We start from the raw sequence: 22,883 nt of genomic DNA on the forward strand, positions 1-22,883 counted from the left end.
CCTTTTCAATCTCTATATTATGCTGTGGAAAACCAAATTATTTAAATCATCAAATAATCTATACCACTAAAGAGAATAAGGAGTCTAGTGAAAACACATATATAAACATTCATATTTCTAATATAAATAAATGTAATGGGATACTTGTGAATATAAAAGCAGTATCAAATATCAAATGATACGCCACTTACATATAGATGATTTTCCAAAGGTATGAAATTCTATAAAACCACAGACTCATTCTAGTTTTTTAACAGATAAAATATAATTATTAGCCACCTAGAAAAAACAGACTCAGCTGGATATCTTGAGAGATGTGGGGCTCAAAAATTATTTTTAATTGACCCCTTAGTCAATGGTGTCCAACTGATTAAGGAATGCCTATATCTTACATCCTAAATGTCCAAAAAACAAACAGCTTCTTCCTCTCTCATTAGTGCTTTTCTATTTCTCAGAGACTAAATCTATAGTTGACATTTATCATAAGAAATCCAAAGCAAGAAACTCAATGGTAAACACTAATGGAGTGAGTTAACTCTGCTGGTCAACCACAAAATACATTTCAAGCCCCATTTATGGTACCCACTCTTGTGCCAGCTGTCACTGAATAGACAACAATCACTAGCAAGATTCTTGGTCTTGATGCCTAAAAAGTAGGTCGGAGACAAAATTGGCACATAAAACAATTACACAAAAATAATGTGTTTGGAACAACATTGTTCTGGGGCTAAATAGTAAGGTGTTTAAAAAAGAGGAGAGTGAATGTGACTAAGTTGTTATAGAGAGCTGTGAATGATCTGTGATTCACCCATTTGCCATTTAACAACTTAGGCTAGCATAGTTTTTATGGATACAGGTGAAAATATGAGATTAGAGATGAAGGCAAATTTATTACTCACAGTAATAACAATAGCCAGACTGTCTATGCTTTTACAATTTCGAATTCCAAAATCTTACAGAGCTGTGAAAGGTCAGCCAATTGCCACCTGCACATGACATGAACTGCATTGTAGAAGAAGCCTGAATTTAGGGAACCCGGGCTTATAGAATCTTCTGAATTGAGCATGCTTTGCCCTTGGCCAAAAAAGGAGACACCATCAATAGCATACAAACAATCCTATACAAATATTATAGGGAAAAATAGGAACAATAAGCAGTCAGTGTCTTACTTGTAAGACATTGAAAGATATGACTTTGAATCAGGCATGGTTTTGTGGAGCCATTATTTTTAACAGGGAGATAGCATTCACAATGGAAATGACTCATGAAAATTTGTCTCTATTATAAATAACACTTCCTAAAATGGGTTATTTCTTAGATGATAAATAAAATACAGTCATGAGTTGTTTAACAGCAGGGATACAATCTGAGAAATTTATCATTAGGTTATTTCATTGTTGGACAACATCATAATGTGTGCTTACATAAACCTGGATGGAATATGTGAATCATCAACCAAGTAATCCCTTAAGCGTGGGATGTTTGAACGATGATGCTGGATTAACATGGGAGAGTACTTTATATCTTTACACCACAGAAAGGCAAACATTTTCCATAAGTAAGAGTGCGCTAGTCTAAAATAACTATAAAATTATGGCATTTTAGATACACAATCCAGTAATAGGCACTTGTTATCATTATCAAATATTCTGAATTGTATATATGGTTTTGTATGACTGGCACTGTTGTGGGGTTTTATAGCATTATCACCACAAATATGAGAGCTATATATTGTGTTTTGACATTATGATAGCTGCACTGTAATCTTATGGGACCACTGTCATATATACACAGTCTCTTCTTGACAGAAACGTTATACAACATATTACCGCACTAAAAGGCTCACAACTCCAGGGCCTTGGTGCAGCTTGCTCACTTTATAGAAATGTAAACTGAGTCTTGGAGAGGCTCAAGTGATCAAAATTTTATTGTGATATACAACTGTCGATTTCTTTATATTTAATTAGCCTGGTGCTTTCTAGGCCCGTTTAAAAATAAACGAAACTTTCATAGCAGGATGAAGATCAGAAATCTCATTAGAAACCAAATTATTATCTTCAGCAGGTTTACACTAATGTATTAACATCATGGAGTTCATTAAACAAGGTGTGTGTGTGGTGCACTGGAGGTATTCTCCTCTGAATCAAATGAGGCTCCAATCAAAAGGGTTACCACTAAGATATACTAATGCCCAGCATTCTCAGAGGCTCTCTGGCTGTACCATTTCACACACCCAAAACCAAAATTACATAACCAGAAAATAATGCTGACCAAACAAGCCACACTACAAGCATACTTACTCAGAAACTCAATTAAAGGCAGAAACCAACCGGGATGGACTAGTTGGTGACATTATCTGAGGTCTCACTGTTGTCTGTTTACAACCATGCTTGTACTTCACTCCCTGCCCATGGACTCATAATGGCCATAAGTCTCACTGAATGCCTTGTTCAATACCTTCAGTCTTTTTCATTTTCCATAAGAGCAGAAATGTCGGACTGGATAATGGAGAAATATAAGCACCATCAACAGAACCCAAAGAAGAGATACAGATAGACCTTTTAACATTCATAACGAATCTAGATAACAACAGTAATCCCAGAGCAAGAAGGTTAATTGGGTTTAAACATAGTTTCTGATTGAGTTTCATTAAATTTCGTCTAGAAAGTCAGAAGTAACTGTTGAACAAATGGAAAAAAGTCTACTCGTGAGTTTCTGATTATATATGCAAATCCATAGAAGCCACAGGTTGAGGAAATATAATGATTTTCAAAAGTAGGAGCATAATGGAATATAAAATCCAACAAGGAATGAAGTGTGTCCCTCAACCTCCACTCCCTAGATCTCTAGGGCTATAAGGTTGATTAAAAATCACTGGCACCTGATACTAGCTTCTGAAGAATTACCTCACTCTAATTTGTAAACTACCTTAAAAGAAGACTCATTTTGAAAGCAACAAGGGTAAAAACTGAACTGTACCAAATAGACAAAACTTAAAATATGTGTATTCAGAGGCAGACACCATGTGTAACAAGGAACTTTTGGAGCTATAGCATATCCCGAGCAACATAATCACAGGAATTGGAATCTTAAACTTTAATCACTAATTGAAAGGACTAAATGTGATTAACCCAAACGTTTAGTCAGGTTTTACCCTCAGAGGATTGCTTGTTTTAGCTTTTAACCCTGGATTTATTCAGGTATTGGCAAGTAAAAATTATATACATATGTATATATGTAAATATTATATAATATGTGTTACATTATATATACATATATAGTGAACTGATTACTATAATCAAGCTAATTAACACATGCACTACCTCACAATTACATTTTGTATGTCAGAAAAGAACTTGAGAACTATTCTCTCAGCATATTTCAAGTGTGTAATACATTATTAATTCACCATTAAGCTGCATAATAGATCTCCAGAATATATTGATTTCATAACTACAAGTATGTAATCTTAGACCAGCATCTCCCTTTTTCCCAACCCCCATCCATTTCTACTAACCATTCTAAACATTGCTACTCTCACTTTGACTTTATGGGATTCTATATATATGTGACATCATGCAGTAGTTGTCTTTGTGTCTAGCTTATTGTACTTAGCATAATGTAGAAAAAGTCAAAACTGGGACAATTAGCATGGCTGGATGTTTAAAAGAAAAAGGTTTCACAGTCTTCATCTGCATCCCAGAGCTAAGGCTATGCCACAGCCTCTGTACTCAAATCCCACCTGGTCTCCCTAGAGTGCTGTCACTCGTCAGTACACAGGCGAGACCACTTTTGCTCCAATAACTGGCCAAAGAGGGATCTTGAGGAGCACACAGAACACAGGAATCTTGGAGAAGCCAGAGACATAATCCTTCCAGATTCATCAGCACCCCTGAGCTAACCCTGTGACACAGCTCTACACACGCAAATCCCACCCGGAGAGAACTGGTCTGCCAGGAGTGCTGACACACCTAAGATCACTGCACACAGGACCACAGAAGGGACAAGCTCCAGTCAGAAACAACAAGACCAGCTAACACCAAAGATAACAAGGAGGCAAGAGGCAAGCACATGAACATAAGCAACAGAAACCAAGGCTACTTGGCATTTTCAGAGCCTAGTTGTCCCATCACAGAGAGTCCTGGATACCCCAACACACCAGAAAAGCAAGATTCGGATTTAAAATCACATCTCATGATGATGAGAGAGGACTTTAAGAAGGACATAAATAACTCCCGTAAAGAAAAACAGGACACCACAAGTAAACAAGTAGAAGCCCTTAAAGATTAAACACAAAAATCCCTTAAAGAATTACAGGAAACACAACCAAACAGGTGAAGCAATTGAACAAAACCATCCAGGATTTAAAAATGGAAATAGAAACAATGAAGATATCACAAAGGGAGACAACCCTGAAGATAGACGACCTGGGAAAGAGATCAGGAGTCATAGATTTAAGCATCACCAACCGAATACAAGAGATTGAAAAGAGAATCTCAGAGGCATAAGAAACCACAGAAAACATTGACACAATGGTCAAAGAAAATGCAAAAAACAAAAAGCTCCTAACCCAAAACATCCAGGAAGTCCAGTAAACAATGAGAAGACCAAACCTAAGGATAATAGGTATAGAAGAGAACAAAGATTCCCAACTTAAATACCCAAAATCATAGAAGAAAACTTCCTTAACCTAAAGAAAGAGATGCCCATGAGCATACAAGAAGCCTACAGAACTCCAAATAGATTGGATCAGAAAAGAAATTCCTCCCATCACATAATAGTCACAACACCAAATGGACAAAACAAAGAAAGAATATTAAAAGCAGTAAGGGAAAAAGGTCAAGTAACATATAAAGGCAAACCTATCAGCATTACACAAGACTTGTCAGCACAGACTATGAAAGTCAGAAGATCCTGGACAGATGTCATAGAGACCCTAAGAGAACACAAATGCCAGACCAGGCTAAGATATCCAGCAAAACTCTCAATTAACATTGAGGGAGAAACCAAGATATTCCATGACAAAACCAAATTTACACAATACCTTTCCACATATCCAGCCATGCAAAGGATAATAGATGGAAAACTCCAACACAAGGAGGGAAATTACACACTAGAAAAAGCAAAAAAGGAATCTCCTTGCAACAAACCCAAAAGAAAAGAGCCACACAAGCATAATTCCACCACTAACATCAAAAATAACAGGAAACAACAATGACTATTCCTTAATATCTCTTAACATCAATGGACTCAATTCCCCAATTAAAAAAAAAAACACAGACTAACAGACTGGATATGTAAAAAGGACCCAGCATTTTGCTGCATACAGGAAATGCACTTCAGTGACAAAGACAGACACTACCTCAGAGTAAAAGGCTGAGAAAAAAATTCCAAGAAAAGGATTCGAAGAAACAAGCAGGAGTAGCCATTTTAATATCGAATAAAACCAACATTGAACCAAAAGATATAAAAAAAAAAGATAAGGAAAGACATTTCACACTCATCGAATGAAAAATCTACCAAGATGAATTCTCAATTCTGAACATCTATGCTCCAAATGCAAGGGCACCCACATTCATAAAAGAAACTTTACTGAAGCTCAAAACATACATTGTACCTCACACAATAATAGTGGGAGACTTCAACACCCAACTCTCATCAATGGACAGATGATGGAAACAGAAACTAGACAGAAACACAGTGAAACTAACAGAAGTTATGAATCAAATGGCTTTCACAGTTATCTATAGAATGATTCATCTTAAAACAAAAGAGTATACCTTCTTCTCAGCACCTCATGGTACCTTCTTCAAAACTGTCTTCATAAGTGGTCACAAAACAGGCCTCAACAGATATAGGAAGATAGAAATAATCCCCTGCATCCTATCAGATCACCACAGACTAAGGCTGGTCTTCAATTACAACAAAAACAACCGAAAGGCCACATACACATGGAAGCTGAACAACTTAATGATAACTGGTCAAGGAAGAAATAAAGAAAGAAATTTAAGACTTTTTAGAATTTAATGAAGGCACAACATACACAAACTTATGGGACACGATAAAATCAGTGCTAAGAGGAAAACTCATAGCTCTGAGTGCCTCCAAAAAGAAACTGAGGAGAGCATGCATTAGCAGCTTGAAAGCATATCTAACAGTTCTAAAACAAAAAGAAGCAAATACACCCAAGAGGAGTAGAGTGCAGGAAATAATCAAACTCGGGGCAGAAATCAACAAGTAGAAACAAAAAGAACTATGCAAAGAATCAACAAAACCAGGATCTGGTTCTTTGATAAATCAACAAGATAGATAAACCCTTAGCCAAACTAAACAGAAGGCACAGAGAGAGTATCCAAATTAAGAAAATCAGAAATGAAAAGTGAGATATAACAAAAGAAACTGAGGAAATTTGAAAAATCCTCAGATCCTACAACAAAAGCCAATACTTAACAAAACTGGAAATTCTGGATGAAATCGACAGTTTTCAGGACAGATACCAGGTACCAAAGTTAAATCAGGATCAGATAAACCATCTAAACAGTCCCATAACTCCTAAAGAAATGGAAGCAGTCATTAAAAGTCTCCTAACCAAAAAAAGGGGGGGGGGGCAGGACCAGATGGGTTTAATGGAGAATTCTATTATACTTTCAGAGAAGACCTAATACCAATATTCTTCAAACTACTCCACAAAATAAAAATAGACGAAACACTACCCAATTTGTTCTATGAAGCCACAATTATGCTCATACCTAAACCACACAAAGACCCAACACAAAAAGAGAACGTCAGATCAATTTCCCTTATGAATATCGATGCAAAACATACTCAATAAATTCTCACAAACTGAATTCAAGAACACATCAAAACGATCATTCACCATGATAAAGTAGGCTTCATCCCAGGGATGCAAGCATAGTTTAATAGAAAGAAATCGATCAAAGTAATCCATATGTCTCAAAGAAAAAAAAAACACATGATCATCTCATTACATGTTGAGAAGGCATTTTACAAAATTTAACGCCTCTTCATGGTAAAAGTCTTGGAAAGATCAGAAATTCAAGGTGCGTACCTAAACATAGTAAAAGCAATATACAGCCAACCAGTAGCCAACATCAAAATAATGGAGAGAAACTTAAAGCAATTCCACTAAAATCAGGTACTAGATAAGGCTGCCCACTCTCTCCCTACTTATTCAATATACTACTCAAATTCCTAGCCAGAGCAATTATACAACAAAAGGATGTCAAGGGGATATAAATGGGAAAGGAAGAAGTCAAAATATCACTATCTACAGATGATATGATAGTGTACTTAAGTGACCAGAAAAGTTCCACCAGAGAACTACTAAACCTGATAAACAACTTCAGCAAAGTGGCTGGGTATAAAATTAACTCAAATAAATCAGTAGCCTCCCTCTACTCAAAGGATAAACAAGCTGAGAAAGAAATTAAGAAAATGACACCCTTCACAGTAGTCATGAATAACATAAAACACTTTGGTGTGACTCTAACCAAGCAAGTGAAAGATCTGTATAACAAGGACTTCAAGTCCCTGAAGAAAGAAATTAAAGGTATCTCAGAAGATTGAAAAATCTCCCATGCTCATGGATTAGAGGATTAATATAGTAAAAATGGTCATCTTGCTGAAAGCAATCTACAGATTTAATGCAATCCCCATCAAAATTGCAGCTCGATTCTTCATAGAGTTAGAAAGAACGATTTGCAAATTCATTTGCAATAACAAAAAAAAAAAAACAGGATAGTGAAAACTACTTTTAACAATGAGAGAACTTCTGGGAGAATCACCATACCTGACATCTAGGTGTGTTACAGAGCAATAGAGTTAAAACTGCATAGTATTGGTACAGAGACAGGCAGGTAGATCAATGGAATGGAATTGAAGACCCAGAAATGAACCCACACACCTATGCTCACTTGATCTTTGATAAAGAAGCTAAAACCATCCAGTGGAAAAAAGACAGCATTTTATTTTTTAATTTTATTTTTCTTGGATATTTTATGTATTTACATTTCAAATGTTATCCTCTTTCCCCCTCTCCCCCATACCCTCTCCTTCTTCCCCCTGCATCTATGAGGATGTTCCCACTCTCACCCACCCACTCCAACCTCAACACCCTGTTGGGGAAAGGAGCCTTCACAGGACCAAGGGCTTTTCCTCCTGTTGATGCTGGACAAGGCCACCATCTGCTGCATATGTGGCTGGAGTCATGGGTCCCTCCATGCCTACTCATTGATTTGTAGTTTAGTCCCTGGGAGCTCTGGTGAGGTCTGGTTGGTTGATATTGTTGTTCTTCCTAACAAATGCTGCTTGTAGTAAGCATGTAGAAGAATGTAAATTGACCCATTCTTAATCTCCTTGTAGAAAGCTCACATCCAAGTGAATCAAGAGCCTCCACATAAAACCAGATACACTGAAACTAATAGAAGAAAAAGTGGGGAAGAGCCTGGAACACATCAGCACAGAAGAAATTTTCCTGAAAAGAAAACCAATGGTTTATGCTTTAAGACGAAGTATAGACAAATGGGACCTCATAAAATTTCAAATCTTCTGGAAGGCAAAGGACACTGCTGTTAGGATAAAACAGCAACCAACAGATTGGGAAAAGATCTTTACCAATCCTACATCTGATAGAGGGCTAATATTCAATATATAAAAAGAACTCAAGAATTTAGACTCCAGAGAACCAAATAATCATTTTTGAAAGATGGGGTAATGACTGAGAAGCACCTAAAGTAATGTTCAGCATTCTTAATCATCAGGAAAATGCAAATCAAAACAACCCTGAAATTTCACGTCACACCAGTCAGAATGGCTAAAATCAAAAACTCAGGTGACAGCAGATGTGGAGAAAGAGGAACACTCCATTGTTGGTGGGATTACAAGCTGGTCTCTGGAAATCAGTCTGGAGATTCCTCAGAAAATTGGAAATAATACTATTTAGGACCCAGCTATACCACTCCTGGGCATACACCCAAAAGATGCCCCAACATATAACAAGGCCACATGCTCCACTATGCTCATAGCAGCCTTATTTATAATAGCCAGAAGCTGGAAAGATCTCAGACGCCCTTCAACAGAGGAATGGATACAGAAAAAAATATGGTACATCTACACAATGGAGTACTACTCAGCTACCAAAAACAATGACTTCATGAAATTCTTAGGCAAATGAAATGAACTGGAAAATATCATCTTGAGTGAAGTAACCCAATCACAGAAAAACACTCATTAATAAGTGAATATTAGCCCAAAAGCTCTAATTATTCAAGGTGCAATCCACAGACCACAGGAAGTTCAAGACGAAGGATGACCAAAATGTGAATGCTCCCAGTCCTTCTTAAAAGGGGGAACAAAAATATCCATAGGAGGGGATGTGGAGGCAAAGTTTAGAGTATAGACTGAAGGAATGGACATTCAGAGCCTGCCCCACATGTGGTCCATATATATACAGCCACCAAAACTAAATAAGATTGATGAAGCTAAAAAGTGCGTGCTGAAAGGGACCGGATATAGATCTCTCCTGAGAGACATATCCAGAGCATGTCCAATACAGAGGTCAATGCTAGCAGCAAACCACTGAACTGAGAACAGGACTCACTTTGGGGGAATTAGAGGAAGGATTGAAAGAGTTGAAGGAGCTTGCAACTCCATAAGAACAACAATGCCAACCAACCAGAGCTTCCAGGGACTAAACTACTACGCAAAGACTATACATGGACTGACCCAGGGCTCCAACTGCATATGTAGCAGAGGATAGCCTTGTTGGGGCACCAGCGGAAAAGGAAGCCCTTGGTCCTGCCAAGGTTGTATCCCGCCACCCCGCCCCGTGCAGGGAGGGAAATGCACTGTCGTGAGGGTGTGGTAAAGGGGGGTCAATGGTGGGGGACACCCGTATGGAGGAGGGGGGAGGGAGGAGGGGAGCTTATGGACAGGAAACCGGGAGAGGGAATAACATTTGAAATGTAAAAAAAGAAATATATCTAATAAAAAATAATTCTCAGAGCTCCCAAAAACAAACAAACAAACAAATGGGTTCACGTCATAGCACCCACACAGTAGCTCACAACTCTCTGTAGCTCCAATTTAAGGGGATCTGGCACCTTCACAGACACACATGCAGCTAAAACAGCAGTGTGCATAAAATCAAAATAAATAAATCTTTTTTGGAAGATAGTAAACTTCTTCCATGTATGCTGATTATGGTTTCCCCTCCCTCTACTTCTCCCAGCTCCTCCCCACCACTTACCCATGTGAATCCACTTGCTTTCTGTCTCTCATTAGCAAACCGTCCTCTAAGAGGTGATAATAAAATAAGAAAAGATAAAGCAGAGACAAAACAAACAGAATGAAAGGAGCCCAAGAAATGGCACACAAAACAGATATAGATATAGAGACCCACTCATTCACACAGTCAGAATCCTATAAAAATGACTAAACTAGAAGCTATAATATACACACAAAGAACCTGTAGTTTAAAGAAAGAGAAAAAATTAAAAATATGTAAAAATAAAACATAATATATTTTTTAAAGTGGGGATTATCCTTGACCCTTCATTGTGAGACAAGGAACCTCCAAACATCCCACTGAGTTCATTTCTGCTGGCCATCTACTGCCGAGCACGCAGCCTACCCTTAAGAGTAGTTTGTTTCCCCAGTAACACTCCTTTGGAGAAAACTAAATTTTCATTGGCAAGTGGTTATCAATTGCAGATTGCTTCTGTGTTAGTAATGGAGGCATATGTCCACTTCTCCTTTCAGCTCTAGGACCTCATCTGGTACAGACCTGTGCAGGTCCTGTGTATGCTACCTCAGTCTCTGTGAGTTCATAGGTAATCAATCTTAGTTGATTTAAAGGGCCCTGTTCCTTGGTGTCTTCCGTCACATCTGGCTCTTACACCCTTTCTGCCTTCTTTCCCACTGGTTCCTGAACCTGGGGGGAGGGTTTGATGAAGACATACCTTTTAGAGCGCAGCATTCCAAGGTCTCTAACTCTGCATAATGTCTGCCCGCAGGTCTCTGTATTTGTTCCCATCTGCTGCAGGAGGAAGCTTGTGATATATGTTTGCAAACAACTTTCTCATCACATGCATTAATGATGCAAGACGCATTCATATGTACTGTATCAATATATAACTCAAGATGTTTTCCCAGAGTGTTTGAGAGAGATGATGCAATTCAAAATGTTCAAGCCACACAGGGACTCATAAGTTTGAGCATTCACAGCATAGCCTGCCTCAGTCACAGGTAAACCCAAGAGCATACTTTGTTCCTCTAAACTCTCTTCTGGGCAGTTGGCTCACGTTTTTTGACAGATTTTCTCCATGAACAAGGGGAGATGACTTCCCATATGCTCCCAATTTAGACACAAACAGAAAAATAAAAGTTTATGTTCCTCACAGCATCCAAAAATCAATGCAGAGAAGGCATATGTTTGGCCCTGTTTATAACTAGTGCCTACCTTTGTACTTTGTCAGTAGATAGATACTGTAAAAAGCCCATACTAGAACATGTGTGTGTGTGTGTGTGTATGCATGCATAATCATATGATTAGCACTGCAGCTAGGATTGGAAGCATACTAATGAATATCTCGACCAAGGTCACATGAAATAATACATGATACCATCCCTCAAAAGACAAAAACATTTGACAAGACAAAACACCAAATTTCAGCCTCACAAATATCACCTCATTCCGTAAAAATACTTCAAGGTATTCTCCTCTATTTCAACTACACTAAATAGATTTTTCAAAGTCACATTAGTTACGTGATCAAATGGGAATGTGAAGACAATTGTAACAGTTTGTCAATGTCCTTGCTCTTTCTACTACATCTCGTACTTTTGAATGCCATAGAGCCCTGAGTAATATCCAGTGTTCCACACGTCCATCTGCAACACCAACTGAAGCATGCTTGGAGAAAGCAGTTGACAAATTGATTCACATTCAGCTGTCTGACATCGAATGATTGAGATTTGAGTACTCCTCTCAGAGAAAGTTATAATTTAGCATGCACCAAATACAGGTGGCAAAATGAATTGATAACTAAGAGATGGATTTAAGAGTGAGACAGGCATTCGTTTTAGCCTTGCCTCTGATACTTGCTCACTAACTGGGTGATCCTGGAAAAGTTAACACTCTGAGCTTCAGGCTACTCATCTGTAAAACAGAGATAATAGCACACACGAAGCCAAAGATGTTATAATGCTTAATGGAATTAGTTCTGTTAAAATGCCTACCCTACAACATGTCAAATAGTTGGTGTTAAATAAATATTCATTTGTCTCTATCCTGCAGGGATAATTTAAGTCTTTTTTAATCCATAGGTGAAGGCAGTTTGTGGAAAGCCAGAAAATCTTTTACTCTGAAATTAAGCCACAAAACTATTTTGTATCCAAAAAGGCATACATGGTATGTACTTACAGATAAGTAGATATTAGCAAAAATTACAGAATACCCATGATACATCCCCATAAACTTCAAAGAAGTTAAACCAGAAGGAAGACCCATGTGAGGGGGCATAAATCCCACTTAGAAGAGGGAACAAAATAGTTGTGGGAAGCAGAGGGAGGAGGGATCTAAGTGAGAGAGGGGAGCAGTGTCAGGTTTGGGGAGAGACAGGAGAGAGGCCCAGATGACCAGGAAAATGAATGGAAATCTGTAGCTACCTAGGTTTGGGGCTGAGGGAATCTCTAGGAAGTCTCAGAGACCTAGGATGGGGGTGACCTTAGCTGAAATCTCAAAGAGTTGGGGATGGAACCTGAAGAGACTACCTCCAGTAGCCAGATAGGACCTCTAATGGGGACACCAACCTAGCTACAAACTTTTGACCCAAAATTCCTCCCATCTAAAAGAAATTTAGAAACAAAAATGGAGCAGAGACAGAAGGATTAGCTGATCATTTACTGGCCCAACTTGGGATCCATGCCATGGCTGGGCATCAATACCTGAACTATTAGTGATGCTATACTGTGCTTGCAGACCGGAACCTAGAATGGCTATCCTCTGAGAGGCTCTACCCAGAGGTTGACTGAGACAGATGCAGATACTCTCAGTCAAGCATGAAATAGAGGTTGGGGACCCCTATGAAAGAGAACAAGGATTGAAGGAACTGAAGGGGATGGCAATCCCATAGGAAGACCAACAGTGTCAACTAACCTGGACCCCTAGAAGTTCCCAGAGACTGACCCACCAACCAAAGAACATACATGAGCTGGCCCAAGGCCCAAAACATATGTAGCAGAGGCTGCCTTGTCTGGCCTGAATAGAAGAGGATGTGCCTAATCCTGTAGAGACTTGATGTCTCAGGGTAGAAGGTATCCTGGGGTCAGGACTGTCCTCTCAGAAGAGGAGGGGGAATGGGAAAAGAACTCTGCAAGATGGATCCAGGGGGCAGCATTTAGGGATAAATAAATAAAATAATTAAATAATAAAAATTTTAAACTATTTTAAAATTAGTTGCTTTTCTCAACATTGAGACAAAATACCTGCTTTATTTGAGTTCACAGTTTCAGAGGATCCCAGTCTATAGTGGTAGGGAAGGCATAGGAAAACAGCTCAGTTAATGGAGGTGGGAACACATGGTGACCACCTATTTACACAATGGTGGACCAGTAGCAGAGATGGCAAACTAGAAGCAGAGTTAAAGTCTTCAAGTGACCACTTCTAGAGACCCACTTCTGCAAGCCAGAATGATCCTCCTAGAGGCTCCATAGCCTTCAAGATAGCACCACAAGCCGGAGATTGAACATTCAAATGTGAATCAATGAGGACCATCTCAAATTTAAAACTTAAGACCTTACCTGTATTCAGCCTTGACACATTAACTGCTCACATCTAATGGCTCTTTTGACCATTTAAATGGCTTTAAAATTTTCATGAGAACTTTATACATGAGCACTGTATTTATATCACCCCACTCCTCCCATCTACTTCAAATCCTACCATAATTCCTCTTCCCAAATTCATCACCTTTTTTTCTTTCTTTCTTTATATGCACACACACACACACACACACACACACACACACACACACACACTCCTGGAGGAAAACTGATTCTCCTCTCTTAGTAGCCATTGAGCACCTACAGTTCATCTAGGAGCAAGACATTGTGAAATTTCCCCTATCTATATTGGCATATAACTTGATGGCATTATGCCAGTCCAGTCATGTTCAGGCAACCATACTGTGAAGAAATCATGGGTAGATTTTTCGTGACATCCTGGAGGAAACTGTCTTGCAACTATCTTGGTCCACTAGCTCTTGACATCTTTCAACTCCCCTTTATACAATGTTCCCTGAGTCTTAGGTGTAGAGCTTGCATTATAGATGTCTCAGTTGGGGCTTAACATCCCAAGTTCTCTTATCCCTTGCTTTTTGATTTGCTGTAGATCTTTGCAATAGTCTCTATTTGTTTTAAAAAGGAAGCTTCTTTGATGAAGGGTGAAATCTACACTTACATGTGGACATAAGAACAAATATTTAGATTGTGGTTAGATATTGCATTAGTTTAGGAAAATGGCTGTAGTAGGTTCTCTTCTAGGATTCTTTTACTTCTCTAGCTGTGGGTAGTTAGCTAGGTTTACAGTACCAGCCATTATGCTTCTCCTGTTAGTACCAGCCATTATTTCTCTCCTGTTAAGTAGGCCTAAGTTAGACCAATATTGATTACTCCCCATATAAAAAAGCCAGTATTGAAACATTGAAGACATCTTTTGGGGCCATTCATTGCTGTAGCTCATAGGCTCTACTGTTGTATAAGACTATTGATTGTTCTATACTCTTGACAGCCAGCATAAGACCCTCTGGAAATATGAAGGCTAGTGGTCAATAACAAGACTTCCATGACAGTTTCAACTTGATTCCTTGAAGCCCTGTGGTATATATCCAGCCATTGGGTATTATCATTGGACAATGATAATAGTGCATATGATTTTAGGAGACTCTTGCTTGTAAACTCCCAGCCAACAACTTATGGGGGGGTCCTATACCAGGCACTGAGGTTAGCTAGTACATGGCTCTTGGGGAAAGCATCACCATCCCATGTGGCATAACTCAATTAAAAATACACACACACGGTGCACAGCCGGGGCCGGAGTTCGCCACAAGTCCGTGGAAAGTTTGGCGGCGCGGGTTCCCCCGAAGTTCAGAGTAAAGACGATTCCACGTGGACACCTGACCATGCGCCTACCCTGAGTGAGGCCCTCCGGGCATCTGTATTGTGGGCAGCCGGGCTACACGCTCAACTCTGAGCTCCCAGCAGCAGTTTGCAGGCTCTCCCAGCCGCGGGGTCTGGGCGTCGGCCCCACCATGTCGAGCCTCGGCGGTGGCTCCCAGGACGCCGGTGGCAGTAGCAGCAGCAGTAACACCAATAGCAGCAGTGGCAGTGGCCAAAAGGCAGGAGGAACAGACAAAAGTGCCACGGTGGCTGCCAGGGCACCGGCCTCAGTGGCAGACGATGCCCCGCCCCCTGAGCGTCGGAACAAGAGTGGAATCATCAGTGAACCCCTCAACAAGAGCCTGCGTCGCTCCTGCCCACTCTCCCACTACTCCTCTGGTAGCAGTGGTGGCGCCGGAAGCATGATGGGAGGGGAGTCTGCTGACAAGGCTGCCGCAGCCGCAGCCTCCCTATTGGCCAACGGTCATGACCTGGCTGCGGCCAGGGCGGTGGACAAAAGCAACCCTACCTCAAAGCACAAAAGTGGTGCTGTGACCAGCCTGCTAAGCAAGGCAGAGCGGGCCACAGAGCTGGCAGCCGAGGGACAGCTGACGCTGCAGCAGTTCGCACAGTCCACGGAGATGCTAAAGCGCGTGGTGCAGGAACACCTGCCACTGATGAGCGAGGCGGGTGCCGGCCTGCCCGACATGGAGGCTGTGGCGGGCGCCGAAGCCCTCAATGGCCAGTCCGACTTCCCTTACCTGGGCGCTTTCCCCATCAATCCAGGCCTCTTCATCATGACCCCAGCCGGTGTGTTCCTGGCTGAGAGTGCGCTGCACATGGCTGGCCTGGCCGAGTACCCCATGCAGGGAGAGCTGGCTTCTGCCATCAGCTCGGGCAAGAAGAAGCGGAAACGCTGCGGCATGTGTGCGCCCTGCCGGCGGCGCATCAACTGCGAGCAGTGCAGCAGTTGTAGGAACCGAAAGACTGGCCATCAGATTTGCAAATTCAGAAAGTGTGAAGAACTCAAAAAGAAGCCTTCCGCTGCTCTGGAGGTAACAGCACCGTAGAGGGAGGTGTGCGGGCTCTCCCATCTGTCTGGCGGTCCATACCTACCCCTGAGTCCTGGAGCCCACCTTTCCTGCCTGCAAGTGTGGGGGATACCCAGCCCCTAGGGCCTGGAGGTCTGGCTGCAAGATACCTGTTCACTGCCCTAAAAGTCAGAGCCACATCCTGAGATGCCAGCAAGCCATGGTTTGCAGGTAGGGGCCTGGCGTTCTCAGTGAGGCCCTGGGACTCTGATGCCCCTCCTAGGGACTGTGTCAGATATCTCCACATAGATACCAAGTTTCTATCTCCTAGACATGTACTAAAGCATCTAGTCTGTAACCTAAGACTGGTTTTGTCCCTAACCCCATCTGAGGGGTTTTATCTATGGACCCTGTGGCCTTGAGAAGAGTCATGTGTTGTTAAACTCCCAACCCCACCCTGCCCCCACCCCCAACCAAAGCTCCCCAAGATAGAGCAGTCTCGGTGCTGGCTGCCCTGCCTGCAGGTAGGAAGAAGCATCTCATTCATAACTGCGCTCGGTGTATCTGCAGGGATCGCCTGCCCTTGTAGCAAGCAGAGCCTGGCTCTGTGTCCCAGCTGGGGTAAACTAGCTGAGTTCACAAGCAGCTTGGCAAGTTGCCATTCCTGCCCACCAGTCTCCACTCCTCTTGCAAGTAGGCCTGACACCATAATGGTTGGAACGGCATCCTAGTCAAGGCCTTTTGGCCACCTTTCTGACCGCAGCCTCTCGTGTGTCTTGCTTACCTACCAGCACACCGGGGCACCCACTCCAGTGCGGACACCCATGTGGACACCCGCCCTGTAGGCATCCCCTCATCATAGACTTGGCTGCTTTCCCGTCACATGCACAGAGCAGTGCTCACACTCACTTGGCAGACTGCAGCTGTGGCCCCAGGTAGACTACAGCCACCTGGTGCTAGGTGCCTTTGGGCACCTGAGTGGCTCAGGAGGCCTCTGGGTGCTCTGGGCCTTTGGGTAGCCCAGCGGGTCATGGCTTCTTCTTTGGCCAACCTGGCCTGGCCAAGATGACAGGAACTCATCCGGGTAACTGGCCATTCGTTCTCCATGCCCGTTCCTCCGTCATTGAGCCGGCCACGGGGAGCATCTTGCACCAGGCCCACCGGGACCCTGACTGAACTCTCTCCTTGTTTTTGTCTCCCGCCCTGCCAGAAGGTGATGCTTTCGTCGGGAGCTGCCTTCCAGTGGTTTCACTGATTTCAGTGACGGCCGGGAACCCAAAGCTGCCCTCTCCGTCGTGCAATGTCACAGCCTGCGTGGTCTCCGGCAAGGGATTCGGGCGAAGACAAACGGATGCACCCGTCTTTAGAACCAAAAATATTCTCTCACAGATTTCATTCATATATATATATATATATATATATGCATATATATTCATATATATATATATATATATATATATATATATATATATATATATAGTTGTCGTTTTAACATCTCCACGTCCCTAGTATAAAAAGAAAAAGAAAAAAATTTAACTGCCTTTTCAGAACATCAACAAACAACAAGAGAGGTAAAGACGAATCTATAAAGTACTGAGACTTCCTGGGCAAAGAATGGACAATCAGTCTCCTTCCTGTGTCAATGTCAATGTTGTCTGTGCGGGAGATGCTGTTTTTGTGTAGAGAATGTAAATTTTCTGTAACCTTTTGCAATCTAGTTACTAATAAGCACTACTGTAATTTAGCACAGTTTTAACTCCGCTCTCATTTTAAACTTCCTTTGATTCTTTCCAACCATGAAATAGTGCGTAGTTTGCCTGGAGAATCCACTCATGTTTATAAAGGAAATGTTGATCGCACCGTGTAGAAGCCCCTCTGTATCTGTCCACGTGTGCAGAGCGGCCAGAGCCCACTGGGACTGGGAGTTCCTGACCCAGGTCGGACCATGTCGCACCCATCGTCCCCTGACTGGGACGCCCCCGCCCCAACAGTGACGGATTTTTGGAGAGATGAAAATGCTATTCATTCGTTGATCCGCTGAGATCTGGGGAGCCCACATCTCAGTATTTCTGATCCTGGCTACTTCCCCTAGAAAAAATGAGCCCTCTTTTTTCCAGCCTTGCTCACAGCAGCAGAAGAAAGGGCTTCTTTGCGTGGTCCCCTGCTGGTAGGGGTGGGTGCCCAGGGGCCCCCTGCCTGTGGCCAGCTCCCTGCTGAGGAACATGCTGTTTGTATTGTTTTAGGAAACCAAGCTGTTTTGTGAATAAAACTGAATGCATGTTTGTGTCATGAAACACACACACACACACACACACACACACACACACACCATATATGAGTGTTTAAAGTAAGTTTATAATATGTTTCCCTATGGCTTTTTCAAACATCCTTGGTGTTATATATCACTCCTTCCCTCCCCTCCCTATATTGTCCTTTCTACCACTTCCCCAGTTAAAGTCTCTGTTTTACCCATTACATTTTTCATACTATCCTATGCCTTTTACTATCCCCTCTTCTAGAGTTCTTTATTGCCCCTCTCCATGATGCCTTGCTACTTCCCTGACTTACTCACTTACCTCATATTGTGTACTCAAATCAAAAGATTCAGAGCTATGATCTACAAGTAAGAGAACATAGAGCATTTCTCCTTCTGGATCTGGCATAGCTTATTCTGTATATTTTCTGCTTGCATCCATTTACCTGAAAATTTCATTTCATTTTTAGCAATTCTTTTTTAAAAATATTTGTTTTTATTTTATGTGTATATGTATGTAGTTGTGTGTATGCCACATGTGCATGCATGAGTACCCAAGTAGGCCAGAGGGTGTCAGATCCTTTGGAGCTGGAGTAACTGGTAACTGTGAACCATTCACTGTCAGTGTCAGGATCTGAACACAGGTCCTTCAGAAGAGCAGCAAGTTATCTTAACTATTGGGCCATTTCCAGACCTTTAACTACTCTTACAAGACAGCCAATGCAGAAACTTGTAGCCCAATTGCACTGATTTGAAAACACAAGTTCTAAGAAAGTTAAATCACTTTTCCAAGTCTCAGGTAGTAGTTAGCATAACTGGAGCCAATGAGTTTTTAATCTTCTAATCCAGAAGTATCGTTCGATGGACAAGATCATGTTTCTTGGCAGTCATGGAGAGAAATGGAGTTTCTGTACAAGATCATATTTCTCAGCAGTCATAGAGACAAAGACAGTTACTGCATTTCCTCCAACATGAATATTTTTCTTCTCTGACCACTGGACTGTCAGCTCAGCAAGGTTAAAGTCTAGTGAAGAAGAACATGTAAAAGTCAATATGGGTTTTATATAACAGATCTAATGAAGTTCTTCGGAGAAACAGAACAAATGGGGAGATATAACTATACTATGTATTTATAATGCACAAAAGTAATAGGATATATAGTATATGTGGTGGTTTGAATAAAAATACCCCTCAAAGTGCATATGTTTGAATGTTTAGCCACCAGAGAGTGGAAGTTTTTGAAATGAGTAGGAATGTTGCCTTTTTAGAGGAAGTGTGTCACTATGTATCTATCTATCTATGTATCTATCTATCTATCTATGTATCTATCTATGTATCTATCTAGCTATCTAGCTATCTACCTATCTATCTATCTATGTATCTATCTACCTACCTATCTATCTATGTATCTATCTATCTATCTATCTATGTATCTATCTATCTATCTATCTATCTATGTATCTATCTTTCAATCTCTCTGCCTATGGAGCAGGATGTAGAACTCTCTGCTACTTCTCCAGTACTATGTCTGCCTGCATGCCACTATGCTTCCCACTATGAGGGTACTGGACTAAACTTCTGAAAATGTAAGCAATGCCCGCCAATTAAATGTTTTCTTTTGTTAGAGTTGCCATGGTCATGATATCTCTTTACAGCAATAGAACAATGACTAAGATATATGTGTGCTTATATAAAAAATATATAGTGTAGGTATTCTATAAGGAATGGGTTAATTCCATTCTTGAGGGTAACAAGTCTCAAGTCCTGTAAGAGATGCAAAAGAACTGATGTTTCCCATCAAAAGCCAGTAAGGTTGGAAACCAAAAAAAGCTAAGTCAGTCAACAGTCTAGCATGGATTTGGGAGGGTTTCATAATCTTGGATAGTTGATGGCTTCTAGGGGAGAGAGAGTGACTTTTCTTTAAGAACGTGGCTCCTAGTAAGCCAACCATACTCCAGTAGATAGCCTTAAACCCTTGATTGTATGAGCAACACAAATTTAAGTTCATGTGTTACTAAGTATAAAAAGGTGAAATGAAATTGGGTGTTGGTGAGGTAAAGCTAGATCTGGCAGGAGTTACTGGGAGGAGTGACTGGGAGGAGTTGAGGTGAATGGGACCAAAGTCAAAAATAATTAAAATATTTGTTGGGGGGGGGAACCAAGAAGAAGGCAATATTTCAGCTTGCATTTCAATACCAACACACCAACAAAAAAATGCCCTAGCACAGAGGACAGTCTCCCTCTTTCTAGGTGAGAGTCATGGCTGATTGAATGGGGCCCACCATCGTTAGGAAGAACAAGCTTCTTTTCTCTCTCTACCAAGTAAATGTTCGTTTAATCCAAAATATTTTCACAAACACATTCAGAAGGATGTTTGACGAGATTTGTGGGTAGCTCAGGGCCCAGACAACTAACACATAAAATTAAACATCATTACCAGTAAAAAATATTCTCTGATCTTGGCATATCTGAGATCTGACATATCCTTTATGTCATGGGGCATGTTCAATGGTTTTACAGAAATTGCCACCACGGAGGCCTCTCAACTTCTTTGGCATATTTTCTGTAGGCAAATGTCCTAGGCATGGAACTATCTGACCACACAAATACTCTCAGGAGCCTGAGTACATGTAAATCTGCTTGGGGATATTTTTAATTTATTATTTGAGAATTTCATACAACGTATATTCTTTTTAATTCATCAGAGCAAGAACATATACATGAGTCTCAAATTTAGTCACAGAAACTGTACATTCTTGCCATTTTGTCAGGGAAAACTCTGATCTCAATTTAGCAAGTTTCTCTTGCTAGAATGGATGCCTGTCTCGCAAACTCCAGACTTACAAATCAAGCTCACCATAGGGTTTTATTAAAGCAGCCATCTTACTTGACTGAAAGTGAAAGACAACACTTCCTCCATGGTACTGGTGGAAGTAGGGGCCACAGTGTACACAAACTGTTAACTCCTAAGGAACTATGCTGTCAGGCTCCTTCAATATCAATACATTTGCATCCTTCAGGTGAACAAATCACAATAGCAGTTTCTTTCCACCACCTTTGGTTAAAATGGCAAATTATATGCTGTTCTAAATATGTGTTGTAGTTTTTGTGCAGGGGGGAGTGAGTTTTGCTTTTTTAACCTTTTTGATTCTTTATGAATTTCACATCATGCACCCCAATACCACTCATCTCCCTGTCCCTTTTTTTCTGCCCTCCACCCTTGCAACCTCCCCCACAAAAAAGAAAACAAAACAAAACAAAAAATAAAGTAAAATAAAATAACTAGTATTTTTTAATAAAAAGACAAAATTTTATCACGGCAGCTATAGTGTGTTACACAATATATCCTTTTGTCCACACATCTTTATTTGCAAATGTTCATTGCAAGGTGTCGTTGGTGAAGTTTGAGGTCTCTGTCTTGTTCCACACCGTCAATACTAGATTCTCTCCAGGACTCCTCTCAGATATTCTGTAGTTGTCCTGTGTCATGGAGATCCTGCAGCCTTGGGTTAGAGAGATGGCACAGCTGTTAAGGGCTAGGCTCACAACCAAAAATGTAAAGGTTTTGTTTTTTTTTAGCGAGTTAACTGAGAATGCAGAAACCTTGAGAGCTACTGTAAGCCTGCCAATTTTGGTCTGGAGATATTTGTCATAAGCTTATTAGAGGTTCCATGAAAAATATTTTTTACATGCACACAAATTTACTTCAAATGAAATGGGAGCTCCCCTTTAACTTTTTTCCCCATCTTTATTAAATTGGGTATTTCTTATTTACATTTCAAATGTTATTCCCCTTCCCGGTTTCCAGGCCAACATCCCCCTGACCCCTTCTCCTCCCCTTCTATATGGGTGTTCCCCTCCCCATTCTCTACCCATTACTGCCCTCCCCCCAAGAATCCAAACTCCAATGGCTTAACTTTTTTTTGTGCATTAATTTCCTGTCACTGTGGCAAAAAATGCCTGATAAACAACTTACAGAAAAAAGCAGCTTATTTGGGTTCATGTTTCAGATGTTTCATCCACAGTTGTTTGGATCTGTTCATTTGAGACCTGTGTTGAGGCAGAACATCACGGAGGTAGCTTGAGATGACGTATTTGTCTACCTCATGCTAGCCTAGAAGCAAAAAAAGAGAAAGAGATGAAGTGACTGATATCCCAGCATCCGTCTCAAAGACATATCTCTAACAAACTAACTTCCTTCCAACTGACATCACCTATAAAAAGTTCTAGAACTTTCTAATGGAACTACAGGTTGGCAATCAAGCCTATACATAAGGAGCCTTTAGAGAATGTTTCAGAACCAAACTACAGCAGAAATGTAAGTTTTCATTGGGAAGTATATCACTTCCCAAAGTTATAGTTACTCTGTCTTAGATGTCACCCCATATAGAGTTCATTCCTTCTACAAATCATTGCTTCTA

At 40.9% G+C, this 22,883-nt stretch overlaps 1 protein-coding gene across 1 annotated transcript; it reads left to right on the plus strand.

The window, feature by feature from the left end:
- The first annotated feature begins 15,314 nt into the window (after nt 1-15,314).
- Cxxc5l1 (CXXC finger protein 5 like 1) lies at nt 15,315-18,500 on the plus strand. The gene is made up of 2 exons (XM_087601017.1): nt 15,315-16,232; nt 17,419-18,500. Exons 1-2 carry the CDS (start codon nt 15,330-15,332, stop codon nt 17,461-17,463), a joined length of 948 nt encoding a protein of 315 aa, XP_087457143.1. The 5' UTR covers nt 15,315-15,329; the 3' UTR covers nt 17,464-18,500.
- Nucleotides 18,501-22,883: the final 4,383 nt, after the last annotated feature.

Source organism: Rattus norvegicus, chromosome X, assembly GCF_021556685.1.
Source record: "Rattus norvegicus strain SHRSP/BbbUtx chromosome X, alternate assembly SHRSP_T2T, whole genome shotgun sequence".
NCBI classification, from domain to species: domain Eukaryota; kingdom Metazoa; phylum Chordata; class Mammalia; order Rodentia; family Muridae; genus Rattus; species Rattus norvegicus.